The sequence below is a fragment of the Phyllopteryx taeniolatus genome, chromosome 16 (assembly GCF_024500385.1).
Source record: "Phyllopteryx taeniolatus isolate TA_2022b chromosome 16, UOR_Ptae_1.2, whole genome shotgun sequence".
In the NCBI taxonomy this organism is placed as follows: Eukaryota; Metazoa; Chordata; class Actinopteri; order Syngnathiformes; family Syngnathidae; genus Phyllopteryx; species Phyllopteryx taeniolatus.
In genome coordinates, this window is record NC_084517.1 from 6,314,548 (window position 1) to 6,333,808 (window position 19,261).

General features: G+C 44.4%; 2 protein-coding genes across 17 annotated transcripts in view; one reads left to right on the plus strand and one right to left on the minus strand.

Annotated features, from left to right (window-relative positions):
• LOC133465822 (thyroid hormone receptor alpha) overlaps window positions 1-19,261 on the plus strand; it is an 87,214-nt gene that overhangs the window by 52,229 nt on the left and 15,724 nt on the right. For 12 of the 15 annotated variants that reach the window (XM_061748926.1, XM_061748930.1, XM_061748923.1 and 9 more), the window contains 2 exons: window positions 693-820; window positions 9,950-10,126. In XM_061748926.1, the coding sequence (XP_061604910.1) occupies window positions 693-820; window positions 9,950-10,090 (269 nt within the window). In that variant the 3' untranslated portion in view covers window positions 10,091-10,126. Of the gene's footprint in view, window positions 1-692; window positions 8,840-9,949; window positions 10,127-19,261 lie in introns of those variants that run through there. The other 3 variants (XM_061748933.1, XM_061748935.1, XR_009784763.1) reach the window with 2 other exon arrangements.
• On the minus strand, window positions 2,865-19,064 carry LOC133465826 (dual specificity protein phosphatase 3-like). Of its 2 annotated transcripts, XM_061748940.1 has the most exons (6): window positions 18,874-19,064; window positions 17,167-17,399; window positions 15,367-15,580; window positions 6,275-6,465; window positions 4,705-4,777; window positions 2,865-3,389 (listed from the first exon to the last, which is right to left on the minus strand). In XM_061748940.1, the coding sequence occupies exons 1-3, from the start codon at window positions 19,053-19,055 to the stop codon at window positions 15,372-15,374; spliced, it is 624 nt and encodes a 207-aa protein (XP_061604924.1). In that variant the 5' UTR covers window positions 19,056-19,064; the 3' UTR covers window positions 2,865-3,389; window positions 4,705-4,777; window positions 6,275-6,465; window positions 15,367-15,371. The 2 variants fall into 2 exon arrangements, with proteins under 2 accessions (XP_061604924.1, XP_061604923.1); XM_061748939.1 differs by lacking the exon at window positions 4,705-4,777.

Below are 19,261 nucleotides of genomic sequence, written 5' to 3' on the forward strand. Positions count from 1 at the left end.
TATTTTGGATGAAACATCCAATTCCACCATTTTGGCAGTCGATGTAATCGGTGTACCAGGAAATCATACTCTGGCAAAGGTTCCACGTTGTTTGGAACAAAAAATGGGTTTTTTTCAACTAATTCATTTGTTTGTACTTAATGAATCACAATGAATGCGTTAGAGTCGCACCCCTCGTAAAAAAACAGTCTCGTTTGAGTCTCGTCGCTGTATATTTTTTGCCACATTCCAGCCCAGACGTCTTATTCATATTGCTAATATGTTGTTGTTTTCTTTGGTTTACGGTACGTGAACAGCATTATAGCTATTAGTTAAAGCAAATGTTTAGACAATAGCTCAAAACGGATTGTCCATCCTAGCTTAGCTTCAGAATTTGTGAACCTTTTTTTTTTTTGTTCAACTTTAAACAGCTCTCTGGTTTCTATGTTGGTTCCACCTCTAACTAGTATACATTTAGTCTTCACGGCCAAAACCCAAATCTAAAACTCAGCATAGACGTAGGGTACTATTTATTGTTTGAATTATCAATGTAATAGGACACTTTTGAGCTTGAAACCACCTGTCTTATCACATGTTACAATACTTTTGATCCCAGGGGAAAAGGGTCATTTGAGGTGTGCTTTTATGAAATCCTTCTACATTCTACGACTTTTGTCGTAGTAATATTTCATTTGTCCCCCCCTCCCCCCAAGATCGCTCAGGGCTGACGAGCGTGGAGAAGATCGAGCAGTGCCAAGAGGCTTACCTGCTGGCGTTCGAGCACTACATCAACTACCGCAAGCACGACATTCCTCACTTCTGGCCCAAGCTGTTGATGAAGGTAACAGACCTGCGCATGATCGGAGCGTGCCACGCCAGCCGCTTCCTCCACATGAAGGTGGAGTGTCCCAACGAGTTGTTTCCCCCACTCTTCTTGGAGGTCTTCGAGGAACAGGATGTGTGACTCTTAAAACAGTGGCACCCCCGTACACAAACACCTTGACGCTGAATAAACTCGGTAGGGGGGTGCGTCGGGAAAGACGGAGAAAGCAAATCTCTTTTTTTTTTTCTTCCTTGATGGGATCATTTGGCTTTGGACACCCACAGCTTATCACCAGCACTCAACATCACAAGGAAAAGAAAAACAATGTGGCGTCTTTGTGGTGTCACTTTAAACTTATTTCAACTTACGAACTCAAGTCGAACTATATGCAGAAAAACACAAATCCAACGGGCCGACTGTCTCCCCACACAGACAGACAGACACCTTTCACCTCATGCGGTGTGCTCCTTTTTCCTGCTCCTAATCTCCTCAGACGATCCCACCCCACAGGCTTCTTTGTACCTCCCTTATCGGCAGCAGACCCGCTACAGTTCAGCCTGACCCCCGTTCAGCCGCTGATACCGCAGTGTTCGCCAACCTACCTCCCTCACGTAGTGAGCTCTCTAATACGCGCACACACGCTCCCCCAAATACAACATAGACGCCTATATTTTTACCTCATAGCTTGTCAAATGTAGTGTCTTATTTATTGATGGCTTGCTGCGAAAACACACAACCATGTAGTCTTCGGTCTCTGCTTGTCCTTTTATCACGGCTCTTAGTATGAAGCTACAGTACGGCAAAATGTCAGCTCACCCTCGCTCCGAGCTTTTCTTGGATATTGTGATGGCTTACGAGCACAGGCTCAAGACTTTCTATCCGGGATTCATAATCAGTGGCGGCTGGTGGGAACTTTTTAATGTACACCTGTAGCCCACACCATCCAATCCGGTCCCTCTCGGATAGCACGGGGAACGGAGGTATTCCAAACACAGAACTACTTACCATATTTGACAGTTATTCTATTCCGAGCTGCAAATAAAAATGTTTTTTTTTTTTAAGATGCCTCTATGCAGCTTATTTTGGTGTTGGTGGGGAAGCCAGTTTAAAGAGTGAAGTGGAAACGGGAATCAAACGTTAGCTCTGCGGATAATTGCACGGAGGGAAACGTGGGAGTTGATTGTGGAGTTGCGACAGAAAGCACCAAAAGAAAGAAGTGTAAAAAATAGAAAGTTGACACGCAGTTTGTTCAAAAAGGCTTACGTTCAGATGCAACAGCCAAATGCCAAATACATAGTGAAACAGGCTGATATTAAAAACATCTATAAATTAGGACAACACTGAGCTGTGTTGAACTTGCACTATTCCTTATTTAAGCTCTTTCTTTGTAAGCAAAGCAAAGCTCACGTGAAACATTCACCAGACACTTCTGCGCTCTCCATTTGGCTTCAAGCCTTCAAAAGTAGGACCCGATTCCGCAGGTATGCGAATTGATCGGATGTCTCGATTAGGCTGTCTTGCAAGTCATTGCTCAGTTGCGATGCGCATGGATTTCCAACGCATCCTCAATCGTTGTAATCTAATTTGTTCTTTGGCCTCAGGAATGTTGGCACCCTCACACCCTCTTTATTAGCCAGCCGTCTCTGATTATATCGAATCTTCATCCGCTCAAACAACAAGCTGACAGTTTGAAAGTATTTTTCCTCAGGCGTTGCAAACCGGAACCAAAGGAGAGCGAATGTTGTCACTGGGTAAAATGGAACATACATTTCAAATCCCTAGTGATAGTGCATGTGAATGCTGAGAAATGTCACCAACGCAAAACGGGGATGATGAACACTGCTTTATACACCGCAGGATATCTAGCAGTATCCCCAGATATGCAAATGACGCCTCCATGCGGCTGTGGGCAAAATTGGGGTAACACTTGTTCTGAGGCAATGCCGCCCTTAGAATTCTGGCGAGTGAACAATGTTATGTGCAATAAAAGCAATGCCAAGAAAAAGAACTATTACAATGCCTCTGTCGGCATTCACGCTGTTTTTCTTTTTTACAGTGGCAATAGTCTCAATGCTTTTCTCAGCATTTACATGACACTGTCTATCAGATGTTGTATTGAATTGGACTTTACTTTCCCAGGAAAGTCGCATCTCTCAGCATCCGTATTTATAGAAGGATGTAACTTCACAACTCCTCTTTCAGTGGTAATGTAAAAAACTGGTTGCATAGGAATATTCAGTGTAGTAATATAGTATATCATCTCTCAGAGACGATTCAGAGTTGACCTCTTGTATCTCCAATATAGACCTTGTTGCTTAGCTTCATCTTGCACACACCTCACGCTTTTCTTTGATCTCATTATATCGCTGACCTCGGTTCTACCTAGCCGCACCAATCGCCGCAGCTCCTTTTCTTTCAATGTGCCACAAATCTACTCTGCGTGTACGACGACACAACCCGACCATTTAGTTGTGTGGCGGCGGGCGGGGATGATGTCGCTTACCTCGACGCTCGAACTTGTTTCGAATCCCTGATGAAACGGACCGATTCTACCTCACCTCTCATGTCGGTGCGGCTGCGCTCTCACCTGCAACACAACAACACGCGTGGATAGTACATATATATAGACATGCCAACGTGTACAGTGGCTCTTTTAAACAGGCCGTGGATCAACAGTTGACAAGTCAATTTGTGGGACTAACGGTCATTTAAGAACCAGATATAAGACCCTATTCACATGTGACCTCAACATGTATGTGTATGTGTGTGTGTGCGCAATCCCACGCTAAGCAGGCACTTCTGATGGTGTCGCATGCGCATCATCGCATTCATCTCTGTCGACCGCGTCACGTGCCCGCTGTGTATGCAAATTCATCGCAGCAATGCTAAACAGCAATGTTGCTCTTAAGGTTCCCAATGTGTCCAAGCCCTCCTCAATTGTTGATGCACATTTTATGCAATTGAGACATGTAGACATCTTGGGTAAAGCACACCACAAACATGTTGACGTCTCATCTGAAATGGGCCTCTCTGACTAAACACGGTGCAGATTGACCCTACGGCCCGGGGGATCGAGACCTCCAAAAAGGGCCTGATTTTGGCCTTGTTGGAATCAGGTCAACAAATTACAGTGTCGGGGGGGGGGTTAAATAAACACCGAGTCTGCACCATTCAGCCAAACCGAGAGGAAGGAACCGGGGCTTGGTGTCACGTGACTTATTGCACAGAACTGTTTTCTTGAGAGCGCCCAAACTGCTTGCGGCTGCCAAAGTGGACGCTAAGCTGTTCACCGTGAAGAAGAAGGAAAAGAAGCTTCCCGAGCTGCTCTCCTATCCTGAAATTGAAATACTGCTGAAATAAGACCCGCTCCGCAATTAACTATCAGATTTTTTTTCTGCTGCGCTAAAGCTACAATGGAATGGAATATGTAGTATTACCTATGTAACATCTCCAAACACCTTCCTTTGTCTCTTTGACTCGTTTGCCTCAAACTATCTTGAGTAGGGTTGCAAAAAAATCAATCTTTCAAACCAGAACATTATGAATAAAACATGAAATGTTGAAAATCATCAATCTGGGTGTGTATATATTTCATTAAGTAAGTCGAATTGAACAAAACAAATGAGTCAAAGATCAATCAATGAATACAAATCTAATTTTTCATTAATTCATTTCACAAAATAAATATAAATATATATTATAACATATATATATATATAGAGAGAGAGAGAGAGAGATATCTAAATAGTTCCAAAATTCTTTCACATCCCTGTGGGATGTTTTGAGAAATACTAAACCAGTATTGTTTTGTTTGTTTGTTTTTTTGCAACCCTAATCTTGACAATATTCGAGAAGATAAGTTGCGGCGCGCAAGCATGCACACACACGGCGTGTTTTCGCACCTCTCTCTTGCCCGAGTAAACAAACAAGGGGCCGTTTTCACTGCCATTTTCCCTTGGTTCCAAGCAATAGCACCTGCAAAAGCATAATCGCAAACATGGCTCGTATTAGCAGGAAAATCATCACGCGTGGAAGCCATTTTGAACTTTGTGAAAGAAGCCCCTCACAGAGCCACGGCCTTTAATTGCCACCACGCTTTGTTGCTGCGTTGCGTGCTATTCCACTTACTTCGAACTGTGAGCGCACACACACATGCGCACGTAGCAGGGACGATCGAGCCGCGCGGTTTTGGCAGTAGCCGTCTCCGAGGCCTGCTGTGATATCTCACCTTTACTGTCAAGGAACGCCACACGGCAAGCGGCTACTGGTTCTGCTATGTGCATGTACTGTAGTTAGTACAAATATCCACGGAGCCGCACGCGCTATATACGCTATATTGTCAAGCTGGCCACCTCCAGTCAGATCCCAAAACTGTCCAAGCCCTCATGTAGCACACCTGTATTCATATTAGTGAAGTCGTACTGGAGTGTAGACAACACAAAGTCATTCAGATGCTTGCGATCACCATATGAACTTCACATTCTCCCAGGTTTTTTTTGTTTTTTTTTCAAACTCAGGATCACATTCCTGAGCACAGAGCGCACTCGTGTGTTCCAGTTTCAGGACAACAAACGAGGTTCGGCGCCGTTCTTTCTCAAGAAAAGCTCCTTCTTTTATGATAAACTGCCACCAGCACCACAGAAGGCACTGCCTTCAGCCATGATCGAATGCACCAGCACAGCAGAGAGACAGACCAACAGGCAGTGGTCATCTTCTTTACCTTGCCAGCTACTGCGAGGCCATGTTCAAACAAGCGAAACCACAGAGTTATTTCAATCCGTTGAGATTGCTGTTTTGTCTTATTTGCACACAGAACTAAATGTGCCAGGGTTGTAAGATGCTTCTGCCGCATTGGAGACTGATGGGAAGTCAGAAATATCCTACTTGCAGCCTGCGAGGTTCAACCTCAAATCCCGTGGCTATTTCTATGCACTTTTGTGACGTGCTCGCGTGAGGAAAACAATTGTTTATACAGGCACATTCTTTTTTTCTGGAGCTAAAATATTAGCTGTCGTATAATGGAGGAGCCAAAATGACTCTTAATTTGTAGTTGAAAACGGTGCGTACGGGACCCATTCATCGTGTCGCTGTGGGCACCACCGTTACCGTGCCAAGTCCCGTTACTGCGTTTTGTCGCATAGCCGGACCTCCGCTGTCGTAGCAGTAGAATCGCCCTACAATGCGTGTTTGAGCATGGCTTTAGTAGTACATGAGACAGTTGATCTCGTTCGAGCTGTTGCCTCAGGGCAGGATATTTGTTTGCGTATGCTTTGCGCCGATTGCAAAAGGAAACCCAAGTGTTTTGCCACCCGCTGAGCACTCAACCTTTCCCTGTGTCTCTCACTCTGTACACTCGCTATGTTATACCTCATGTTTACAACAAATGAAACTGTGAACTTCTTGTTTAAGCTGTAAAAGTACACTTAAAAGCCTGATCTCTCACGCGCCTGCTTGAAAACTGCTTTGACTTACCCAGGGAAAACATCTGTTAGTCAACATCGGCACGTTTGTCCGTCCCCAAGCTCCCGATCCGTTGCGATGGCAAGCCTCCTCCTCCTCGTCGTCCTTGCTGGCGTCGGCCTCTCCTCCCACGCCGACATTCTCACGGACACCTGCCCTAAATCGTTCCGGCGCTGTTTGGCGGAGGAAGACGACAATCCTCTCTAGGGATATGTTCACACGTGGAATGTAAAAGAATAGCAATTGTACAATTAATAGGACGTTGTGAAGTCCCACACTCGTTTGATGTCGCTACATATTGTGCACCGGTGTCCTCCTTGTTATGCTTGACTGGGTGAGTGTGTAAGATGACAGAAAGCCAGGATTGAGTGGTAAAACTGCTGTTGGATTGATTTGATATGATATGTACACGCCTGGAGCGAGGACTAAAAACCCTGAGCAATGTGTTATCGTTGCTGTGGGGGGTTTTCCTTCTCTTTTGACTTCGATTGATATCTGATTACGGTGTCAAGAGAATGTGGGTCTATTTCTGTTCATTGTCGGTGCATTTGCGGTGATCTCCATTTAATTAAGTATTCCGTTTACCTTGGTTAAGAAAAAACAGCTCGTTATCGATCCAATCCTTTTTGGCATTGGACGACCGACCCACAGACGACTCGGCAAATGACAAAGTATGGGTAACGTGTCATTCCCTCTAGTTTGTAATATAAGAAACGTTTGTCACTAGTCAAGTGTCTGACTCTAAAGGAAATAGAGTTTGGGTGTTTTCATTCCCAAAAATATGAAACAGTTCATGTCTTTCTTAACTTTCCATGCAATCTTCCTTTCAGGACAGCAAAGGAGTATTCGCCCCACGGAAAAAGAATTTTTAAGTCATAACTGTATGACAATATGAACAAAAAAGTGATATAACTTCTAATGTCATGAGAACGAAAAGTATATTGCAAGTATAACGTACTGTGTGTGTGTATGTGTTAAGATGAGGATTGTCAAGTGAAACTTTCACAAAGAATGAAATGAATTGGCATTTGGACAACCCCCATCATCAGTACGGAATGTTGAATGTGCTTTTCGGAAGCATTTGTGTTGTCTGTCCCTGAAAACGAATTGCACACTTCAATGGCCTCTTTTGCTGGCTTTGTTAAAGCAGTCAAGCGTTTGGTCAAATATGACCCGATGACTACGCGGTGGGTCTCTTGTCTATGGTAGGTTTGTCGACAGTTCAAAGCAGTTTAAAACGACAACTTGAATCTCTGAATGCTAAAGAAAATTGAATTGAATTTCACGTTTGTTACTTTTCAACGCGGCTCTACTTCTCTGTAATGCAATTCAATTCTTAGCATGCGGTCGATTCCTCCAAGAGGGTCATGTTTACAGTTTTACAACTTTCCTTTGATACTTGTACAACGTATCCATCGGTTTTCCTTTTCGGCGTTTTATTTCCGATGCAATCGAGGTAGGCGACGAGTGTCGTTAGTTTTCTGTTTTCAAATTTGGACTCCAAAAGCATTTGTCGGTTAAAGCGAACGTGAGGCTTATCTTGTTGACTTTTCCAAAATAAGATGGATGGCTTGCCGTTCGTTCGGACCTTCGACTCGGGTCCATCCTGTGTAATAATAACGATACTATAATAAGAAGAATAAAAGCTATCGTAACTCAATGTCGTGATAAGAATATTGCTTATATTGTTTGTTGCTTACAAAAAAATAGCCTTGTTAACTTTAAAGTAGTCGTGTCCAAACCAATTTGAACCTTTCGTTCAAGACGGCGCTGCTTTGTGCCAGAGCGTCAGCGAGAGATTTTGACCGAACCGTTTAGCTCCTGCTCAAGTTCCAGAGATGGTGGGACGCATTGAGGTGGGAATCATGTAACCCCTGTTAAGGATTGTAAGATACACTATTGTGTCAATGTTTGTGGCTCTGAAAACTGCCTGCACTTCCTCTGTGACGTCTATAAGCATAAGCATGACATGTGAAGCCATTCTTTGACTATTTAGCATGGGATGGCAGATTTTCCTTCTCTGCCTCGAGTACACCAAGAGAGGACTGCACCATCGCGTGAGCAGGAGTCAACAACTGAGAACAACTCAGCCAACTTAAGCATCTATTATTGGCAAAGAAGGATAAAAAGAGTCTTTTTGGAAGTTCAAAAGCGATAAGCGATGACCTTCACGAAATTTCCAACCCGAGGCCAATCGATTGTGCCTTGAATGAGAGATTTAGGACACAAAGTTATTGCCATGATGGAGATGTCCTCTCTTGCTTCTGTTTCGTCCTTTTCGCTGTGACTGTATATCGCGTGAACTTGTGAGACATCATGTGAGGCTCTGTCCGTTTTCTTTTGGCGAAGCACCAAGTTGAATGTAAAAGCTGAGCGAGATGACGGCCTCCAAGGCCCCCGCGGGTGTATTTGATACACTGCTGCTGCTTGTGGCTTGTTTTGTCAATTTCTTTGTGTTTTTTCTTTTTCAGTAACAAATCACACAATCAAAGAATGGCTTCTGAAAGCTATTTGTATTTGTGGCTCTGTTATATCTATTTTCAGCATTATATATAAAACAAATATTTGATACCAAAACGCATAGCTTGTTTTCTTATCTTCCACACAAATATGTAGCATTAATGTGCGCCAAGGGCAACGCGTCTGCCTTACAGTCGAGAGGTTCTGGGTTCAAATCTTAGCTCGGGACTTCCTGTGTGGAGTAAACATGTCCTCCCTGTGCCAGTGTGGCACATTCCAAAAGCATGCATGTTAGGTTCATTGAAGACTAAATTGTCCCTAGGTGTGAATGCTCGTTTATGTGGCCTGCGATTGGCGGGAAACCAGCTCAGGGTGTACCCCGCCTCCTGTCCGAAGTCAGATCGGATACGCTGCCGTGGCCAAACTCTGAATTATTGCGGTGAGGTGTATGTACTGTACTGTATGTTATCCAGTAGTTCCATGTAGTGTTTCTTCCCTCTCCTCAACCGCCTGGTTGAAAACCAAATTAAAGAACTAAACTAACAATATTTGCAACTACCTGGAAAGACTGCAACAATGTAAAGCATCCAAACACTATAAAATGTTTAAACCACCCAGCTGGCGGCACGGCGGTCGCCTGGGTTAGCCCATCTGCCTCACAGTTCTGAGGACCGGGGTTCAAATCCCGGCCTGGCCTGTGTGGAGTTTGCGCGTTCTCCCCGTGCCTGCGTGGCTTTTCTCCGGGCGCGCCGCTTTCCTCCCACATCCCAAAAACATGCGTGCTAGGTTCATTGAATACTCTTCAATTGCCCGTAGGTGTGAATGTGAGTGTGAATGGTTGTTTGTTTCTATGTGCCCTGCGATTGGCTGGCGAGCGGTTCGGGGTGTGCCCCGCCTTTCGCCCGAAGATAGCCGGGATAGGCTCCAGAACGCCCGCGACCCTAGTGGGGATAAGCGGAACGGAAGCTTTTTGAATCATGTTTTATCACAGCATAGAAGGTTGCTACAAATTCAAACTACTATTTTAACCTAAGGATCAAAAATGCTACAATGTCGCCTAAAGTGAACACAATCCAACAATTGTCAGCTTTGACCATCAAAACATTGAGGAAAAAGGACAGAAAAGTCTCACCATAAAATCTTGTGAAACTTCAGCTCAATGCACTTCTGAATGGATTAATTCCATGTGTTTTTCTTTCTTTTTTTTGTTTTTGTTTTTGCAAATAGGGGGGGAAAAGCCTCATTAAATTAAACATCAACAATAAAAAGAACAGAATGCAGACCACAAAGTCAGGCATGTTGAGGCTGGATATGAAGAGGCTTGCCGCACGTGCAGATGTAATCACCTTGTTGTGCGTCAACGCGTAACGCATCCGCATCTCTCACACGTCACCGGAATTCATAGTAAGTACATCATTTGTTGTTTTTCACTGAAGGAGTTTTTACTCCACAACTTTTTTTATGTTGAGTCATGAAGTCCACTCAGCCAGCCTCCCTTTTCCGTTTCCTTAAATGTTACACACACTTCTGTCAAGCCTTTGTTTTGTTTCACCAAAAGATGCCGATGACGGGCTTCAGAGCAAACATCTGCTTTTTTAAATCCAAAATCAATACAGTATATAACCGAAAACTGGATACAATGGAACCGACAAAGATAAGATAAAAGGTCATAAGATAAAGAGTGTTGAATTCATTACAGCCACTAAAAGAGAATTGCGCAATATGAATCTTATCTGATCGTTTTAAAGTGCTCCCACATTGGAACAAACACGCCACGCAGCTCTGAGCAGTGATATTAGCTCAGTAAGTTTCCAAGTGGAGTTTCCATGCCAATGCCAAAGACACGATTGTCTTTTCTGACAAACCGCTTTATGAATTGCATAACGCTGAAGCTGGGCAGACTGCCTGCCACGCAGTCAAAGGTTTCGGGTTCCAATCTTGGCTCTGACCTTTTTTCGGCTTGCTCCCACATTCCAAAAACATGCATTTTCGGTTCATTTAAGACTTGAACTGGTCCGTCGTTGGAGTGAATGTGAGCGTGATGGTGACCAGTCCAGTGTGTACCTCTTAACGCGTGTCCCGTCAAGTGTGCAATATTTGGGGGGGGGGGGGGGGGGTCGGGAAATGACTGTATTATTCTGAATAGCGAGACTCATCCACTTATTTGGTGGCTGTTGTAGGGGCGATGATGTAACAGTGGACAGTTTTAGTCTCCACCAATCCAGTCTTTCGCTGACACACACACCCCCAAGCCCGCCTCCCTTGGAAACCCGCCGAAAACTCGCAGGGGCACAGCTGCTACGCAGCAGACTTGCTGTCACGGAATATGTGCGTCCTTCTCTTACATTTGCTCTGTTCTGTCTGAAGACAAGAACCCCACCGCAGTATGGGTGCCGGGGCACATTGAACGTGGTTAATTGGGCTGACGGTCATTCTTCAAGTTCCCTATTTTGGCTATTTAGACCTCCATAGAGTGACTCTCTAACATGGACTTAGTATAAAAGTGTCAATTTCATTTCAAAAAAACAAAACACCTCAGAAAAGGCCCCACTGACAGCTACTTCTGTTTGACCCAGTTTTGTATCCGCTTTGTCCATATTTCGCGAGGACCGCCCCTTTTCCTTTGATGGGTTGCCTCTGTGTAGAGCACCCACTTGTGAGAGCACACGTGTGAAGGGGAAGGCGGCGATCTGCCCTAGTGATGTAGATAAGCTAGAGAAATTCAAATCAACTGATTTCAGGCCTCTCGGCCAAAAAACATCTGGCCTTCAGGAATGCGTGGAGGATTTTAATTCATATTTCACGTTTACTGAGGCACCATAGAGACAATATTACATCCCAAATACTAGAAAAAGTTGGTTTGGAAAAATATATCCCCTTCAATTATCCTCGGGCTGACTTGTCCAGGATGCACCCCACCGCTCGCAGCTCAGATAGGCTCTAGCTTGCCCGCGACCTGGATGAGGACAAGCGGTATAGAAAATGGACGCATGGATGATGTGCAACAAGCTGACCATTGCCCCCAATGTGTGCTTACGCTGTCGTAAATTATGTGCGCTCTCTACCCAAACGCTAATGTGCGTGAAGGCGCTTCTCACAAACGGCCATTGGCAATGGAATGCGTCAATGAAAGTATGTTGAAACCTCCGGTGCCAAAAGTCGGTAGAAAAGCGAGTACCGTTCAGCGAAATGTCGAAAACTGGAGCCAATTGGCCCTTTCCTCTCCAATGGAAAGATACGATACAAAAATATCAATAATTATTTATTCATCACAAATATATGCTGGTTCAGCTATCTATGCCAGCAACGTCTAGTGACAGGTAGACGACAAACCACATTTTATTTTGGGGGTCTGAACATCTGTTTTAGGTCGGCTAAGACAAGAACACTTAGCAATCGAAAGAAAGAAAAAGACACGAACACATAAATTCGTTTTGAGGTGGCTGGAGAAGTTCGTAGTGGGGGTTTTCAGCCCCCAAAATAGACCTAGTGACACCTCTGATGTACCGTGAGATTTTTCTGATGTAAAAAGGGGGCCTTGGCTCAATAAAGTTTGGGAAACAAGGTACTGACAGGGTTACATTTTTTGAATGAAATTCAAGAATGATCAAATCGATCCATAAAATGAGAATAATAATATGCGCACCGGGTTTACGTTCTCGTTCACCTGAATCATTCCTTGCCTATGCGCGGGCAACGTGAAAACACATGCCCGCCCCTGCCCCGTGGCGCCGTTCATGCCGACTCTGTTACGTAAGCGCGTTAACCTGCTTTCCTCACAGACGTGTCCTCGTATCGACTCCATGCGTCAGAGCGGGATACAAAGAGAGCCGTAATGCAAAAGGCAGACCGTGTGGAATTAGGAAACAAAAGATGGAGACGCAGTAAACAGGAAACATTACATTGGGGAGGGAAGCCCAATCACTGAGCTGAAAAAATGTGCACTCGCCCTCGGTTGCAGCCCTGTAGGGATTTTTAATTTCCTGGAGGTTCCTGCCTTCCCCTGTTAACTTGAAAAAAACAACACCCTACAATGTGTGAATGTGTGAATGAATGCCATTTTGAATTCCCACAGCATGAAGAGTACAATACAGATGCGGAACATCATTCAATCAGATTTACATAAAATACAGCCATGGCAAATGGTAAACAATCAACAGTGGCTTTGTGACGCACCTTCCGCTCCAGCAGGCTAGCTAGATACAATAAATGATACATATCCAAACAAACGCAGCACTGAGTAATCCTGGGTTCTAATCCTTGTAGTGGCTTGCGAGGACCACGGGAGATGAAGCAACATGCGACGACACGCAACCGGAAAACTCCATTTCGAGCCGCTCGTCCGTTCGTCATTCGATCGATAGCAGCGATTAGCGGATCTAAATACTCTCAATTGTCCGTAGGTGTGAATTTGAGTATAAATGGTCGGTTGTCTGTATGTGCTCTGCGATTGGCTGGCGAACTATCCAAGGCCCTCTTGCTAAAGGTCAACTGGGATGGCCTCCGGTTTGCCCGTAACCCTAATGAGGGGGAGTAGAAAATGACTCCGTGCCGTTAAGGCAGGATCACCCGCCCGTCATCGATCACAGTGGCAATATGTAAGACTTTTTAGACAGAAAAATGTGCATGGAACATGTTGGTCTATTCTGCCATTTGTATTCACTGAGCTATAATGGGGCAGAACAAAACGGTAAAGTACGCTAAAGTGATCACTCGATAGCAAGTTGCCAAAAGAAATAAAATGAATTGAAAAATACAAAATTTAACAGCAAATTGCTTCCTTGCTGGAATATTATTCTGATTGATTCTCATGCATGTATTGAATGATCATCTCAGCAATCAATAGTTGCGATGAACTTTACTGTTCACCCAATAATCACGATATTCTCCATATTGGATTACGGAATACATTAACAGTAACAACAATGAGCAGAAATGACAACGCAATTTGGAGGATTGTGTATCGCAATTCATGCTGCTGAATACGCGCCGATCTGCATGTTGCCCAAGAAAGCCCCAAATGCTACCTGATGTCGCACAATTCAATTCAAGTGCGAGTTACTTTAGCTTTGTTTGACATTCAATTCAAAAAGAAAATCAAAAAATTGTGAAAAAAAGGGTTGCTTGTTTGCATATGGAAAGTGACGGTTTACATCTGTGCAAACGTTAAAAGATCATTATTTTCTTACAAGCGCATCCATTGAAATACATAACATTGTAACCCTCTAACATTAAAGCAGTTTGTACTGTTAGATGTGTAATCATTATATTTGGAGTAATGATAGTGTTGAGGCCAAAATGAATCTTGTTTTATTGGACTCATCATTGCATTTATTTCGGTTGATGAACAGCTGCCTTCAATCAGTGGATATTTATTGTATTTAAGGCGCCTGCGGGCAGAGTAAGGCAGACAAACTATGTTTTGACTGCAAAGGGCAAATCAGATCAATGAATCTTTTTGGGGGTTACTATTGCAATTTGCCTTTCTTATTAACAAATGGCATCCACAAATTGACGCTGGATCTCAGAAGGTCTTTTGTGCTGGACTACGTGGGAGTCACCCGTGCCGTTCGCGGCTTTTGCAATACTACCAAGATGAGCCGCAACATCCACTCAACGTACTTTTCATTGCGCGCGTAGTGGTTAGCATGTCCGCCTCGCAGTGCTGAGGTTCCGTGTTCGACTCTCAGCTCAGGCCTCCCTACGCGGCGTTCACAAAAGCCCTCGCCGTGCTTCCTCCCACAGTTCATAAACATGCGTGTTAGGTTCATTGATTGACCGGGTGCTAATGTGACTATGAATGGTGGTTTGACTATATATGTCTTGCGATTGGCCCATTAATTATTAAGCAGGATATAAAAAAAAAAGGGTGATTCCAGTCATGATTGCAACACTAAGGACATAAAGTTAAGCCCGGGTCCCTGCTCGTCAGGAGTAGCAGTGTCAATATACTCCAACAAAAGACTTCTCATACGACAACATGATCACAAAGCTAATGGAACATGTTGTTCAATTCTCTTAGTTGTCCAATGGGGGGAAAAAATGTGGGCAATTTGTGCCCTCTACAGGATAAAATGGTCATTAAAAAGCAAGTTGAGTGACGGAGGCGTGGTAAAATAATAGAGTGCACTTATGTGTGTTAGAAATAAGTGGTTAGAGGAGCCTTCACCTCAGCCATCAGACGTTTATTTGAGCTTTACTGTTCACCCAATAATGGCAATATTCTCCAGTTTGTCATCGAATATTAAGAGTAACACACTAAAAGTTTGCAAAATATTACTTTAGAATGCTTTTTACGACCTTTTTGATGGATAACAACGGCCAATAATTGAAATACTCGTATCAGTCAAATGAATTGATTGTCAAAAGGAAATTGTGTCTTTACCGTTATTGATCAAATGTTTTCCCAGTCGGCTTGGAGATAGTTTGCCACTGCTTTTTTTTCTGGACTAAAATTCAATTCACTCTTAGATTGTGTTCTTTAAATAATACATTGGAATTCATTGTGAGTATGATAATAAAATTAGGACATTTCCCAGTGTGGGTGTCAAAAAAACTCACATTTAGAACATTCCTTTACGGAGATGTGGCTCTTTCAAGTACAGAGCGAGTGAAGTACAGTGGAACGAAGCATATTCTCTTGCCTGCTTCATTGGTTCTGGAACAATCTCTCGGCGGCCAGTCTCCGGTTTAGTCGGCAGAGCTGGCAAAGGAAGCCGTCGTTAGGTCCGATCTCTCTTCTCCGTCTCGCTGTAGCCAGAGCGCTGCGGACGTCCATGTTCTGGCGAAGCATCAGGTAGGCGATGACCAAGGCGGGCGAGCGGCTGTAGCCTTCCCTGCAGTGCACATATACGCTGCCTGTGGGAGAACAGAAACACATGGAGCGATCCTGTCCCTTTGGGTTCTTCGCCACCGGCGGGCCGGCTTACGGCAGTGCGAGCGATGTTCACATTTGTTCAAAGATTTATGACATTTTTGTCCCAAGGGTTGCAGACCTGATGAAACTGTATTTTCCCAGCTTCCCTTCAAGGTAGAGCAAATTTTCAAAAAAAAAATGCTTTGACCCACTTGTGTATTGGAAAGCATTTAAGATATCTGTAAGCACACATTTTTAATTTGAATGGGTCAACCAGTTATTGCAGTATTTCTTAAAAAAACTAACAGTAAGGTACTCTGCGGTGGCACGGTCATGTTAGTGGGGAGCGCATTTGGCTCACGGGCGAGAGGGTGAAGGTTTGAAGCCGGGCTGAGGCGCTGTTATGTGTAGTTTGCTTGTTCTTGCTTGGGTTTTCAAACATATGCATGTTAGGTTCACTGAAGGCTCTAAATTGTCCATCCGTGCATATAAAAAGTTTTTGTGGTGTGACAAAAAAATGAGACCAAGATCTCAAATCATTTTCAAACCTTTTCCACTATGAATGTAGCCTATAACTTTTTTTTTTTGAACAGGTTTCTAAATATTTTCCAGAAAGAAATCAAAATAAACACCTTGAAATTACGTGGCTGCAAAAGTATGCACACCCTCTTGTAAGTGGGATGTGGCTGTGTTCGGAATTAACAAAAGGAAACCATAACAAAATGTCCAAAACACATGTGGGAAAATGTCTTATGGTCCAATGAAATCAAGGTTGAACCTTTTTGGCAACAGTCGGAAAAAAAAAGGCAACGCACGTTTGGCGCAAACACAACGCTGCTCATCACCGGTAAAGCACGGCGGCAGCAGCATCGTGCGTTGGGCCTGTTTTTCATTCAACTGAAACTGGGGCCTTGAACAAGGTGGAGGGAATTCGAAACAGATCCGAGTACCAGTCAGTGTCCAGTCAACAAACTCTTTTGCTAGAAAGGAAAAAAATGGCAGGAAAAGCCCACTCGGATATCTGAAATGTATTTCGGATCAATCCGAGTCACTTAAAACAGCGGCGGATGTGTGCTGACTCCCATTGAACATGAGTCTGAATATAAATGGTTCATTCTGAACAAAGCCACATTCCAGTTGTTGATTTTTGCTTCGCTTATCAAAAAGATTCAAACAAATTATACATCTTATAGGCCACACTTAAGGTAGAAAAAGCATTGAAATGATTTATCTTGGTCGCATATTTCTATATCACAAAAGCCTGGCAACTGAGCAGGGGTGTGCAGACTTTTTTAAATCCACGTGAGTGTCAATGGTTATTTGTCCAAGATGCACCTTGCGAATAACTGGTGACCTGTCCAGGGTGTACTTATGCCCCAAAGTCAACTGTGATAGGCCCCAGCTCACCCGACGGCCCTAATGAGGACAAGCCGTGGAGAAAATGGATGCGTCAATTGGAATCTGCCATTTAAACACAGGAGGAAAGTGGAGGGGGGCGGGGCGGGGGGGGGCAATCGATATGCATTTGCTGAACGCAACAGCCCTGTCAGACATTTACACAAAATGTCTGTCACTTCCATACTCTAACCTTTTCCGTTTTGGCACGCGAGAGCTTTCTCTATAAAATCTGCTGCCTCTTCAAAGTAAACGCTGATGTCGAAGTGATCCGTGTCGCAGGCTGCCACGCCGCGGTAGGTGATCCCCGTGCCGACGTAGAACTCCGCGTTGGTGTTCACGTGCATGAAGGAGTTTCCCTCTGCTGCGTTTAGGATGTGGGTGACGCCCAAACGCTTCAGGCGCATCGTGTTTGTCGCCACGAACCTGCATCGAGTAAGTCAGTGTGACCGATGTGTCCGAGCTCTCACCATACAACATAACAAGTATAACGTCATACGCCGAGCTGAGCTGCTCTCGACTCCGCGACTCTAAAGCTTCGGTAAACCTCGGTTTGTGCGCCGGTCACAATATGCAATCCCATTGGTCGACGTCAAGGCGGGGCTGTCGGAGGATTGTCTTTCGTACGTCACGCTCCACGGAGAGAGAGAGAGAGAGGTCCCAAAACTCAAACATGCTAGACTTTTCATTTTGGCTAGGGCTAAATCGTCGGTCGTGGATGATGTCACACTCCAAGAAGTTTTGCACTTCGCGACCAAATATATATATCCGGCCGTCTGCTCTATGCCTTAACTGTTTATTAAACACAGCGGCACACGTTATTCAACCTGTGGCTCACACTCGCGAAGGTTGAGCGTGGCGTGTTTTCAGCGCATTCCGCGTCCGAGAGCTGGGAGAAGGGTTCTATATTTCACCATTTTGGAGCCTCTTTTTTTTTTAAATTCCTTTATCAAATTTGGCAGACTTGTTTGCGCGGCTGACAAAATGGGCGGCAAAAGTGGGCAAGGCATTTTTCGTTACGTGTTCACGTTATTTGTGTGCGGGTGGTAACCGCAGGTGGAGAATCACGGGTTACATTTACTCAAGTAACATTTTCCAGAAACTGTACTTTAAATACACCGTACTTTTTACTTTGACTTGAGTATTTATGCGGAGAAGGATCGATACATTTACTCCGTTACGACGATTGACATTCAGGTCGCTGCTTTTATTCGTCCATTCTTGCGCGCGCGTCCATTCTATTTTTCGACTCCATCTTCGACTTCCGTTGCTGCGATGATGACTAATGTCATCTGACTCCAATGCACCAATCAGAGGACACAAGGCAGTCACATGACCACGCAGGTGGGAGAGCCCTGTTAACAATAGCGCCACCTGTGTGTTGTCACAGCGCTTTACACAACGTTAAGTAGCGAAAGATGCCGTGTAGCAATCGCTGAGTTAGCGGCGTGATAATAATCATTTCAAAAATGACATTTTCTGCCCGTCCCCTCAAGTATGAATTTCAAGGACCGGCCGTGCTTGTTAACAACACTCTTTGTGGTGTGTCAAATGTTGAAGACATTGCTGTTTCACTGTTCAGGTACAGTATTGTCTATCTATATTTGACACCAAAATATTTGTACTTTTGTACTTGCGTAAAGAGACTGTACGATTTGACTTTGACGCGGGAGTTGAATGAGTACTTCTTTTCACACAACTGTGCATTTCCACCGATGTACAAAGTGTGCGCAATTTTGCCACCTCTGCCGGCTGCCTGATCTTCACACACGAGGAAAATCCTTTCTGACCCGAGGACCCCCTGCTGTTGCTATCTTGGTCGCAACTCCAAGCGGGCTTGTTTACGCCCCATGACCTACTTTTTGCACAACACGCCTTTGAGCAAGGAGCAATAACTCACGCATTGCCGACGTAGATGCGCGGATAAACCTCGTGGACGTGTTCAGTTGGCCGGCGGTAAAAGCCGCTGTCGTCCGTCAACAAGTCGTTGAGCTGCTGGAGCGTCACTTCGAAGGCTTCTGCTTCCATCACGTGATCGTTGTGTTTATTTGTCATTGGGGAAGGCGCAAGTGGGCTCAACATGGGGGAAGGTTGTCAGCGTCGCAGGAAGAGAGTGAGAAGAGTGAACGTCAGGGACGGCCCTCCCGTTTGTTTGACAATAAACCACCCCGAACTTGGTTGTCAAATTGAAAGATTAAGATTCAAAACAGACATGATGCATTGTTTTCCACAATTTGAAATAGTTCCCTGGTGTCTTCACCACGTCGACATTGGTGTGCGGAAGTAGA

What these genes read in the sequence shown, in the direction of transcription:
- LOC133465826 (XM_061748939.1), bottom strand. Translation starts at nt 19,055, where the DNA reads ATGTTGAGCCCACTTGCGCCTTCCCCAATGACAAATAAACACAACGAT. An exon ending in CGCATCTACGTCGGCAATGC is followed by an intron (nt 17,400 to 18,873) that starts GTGAGTTATTGC and finishes TACTCGATGCAG; the next exon opens with GTTCGTGGCGACAAACACGA. An exon ending in CGCGTGCCAAAACGGAAAAG is followed by an intron (nt 15,581 to 17,166) that starts GTTAGAGTATGG and finishes GTTCTCCCACAG; the next exon opens with GCAGCGTATATGTGCACTGC.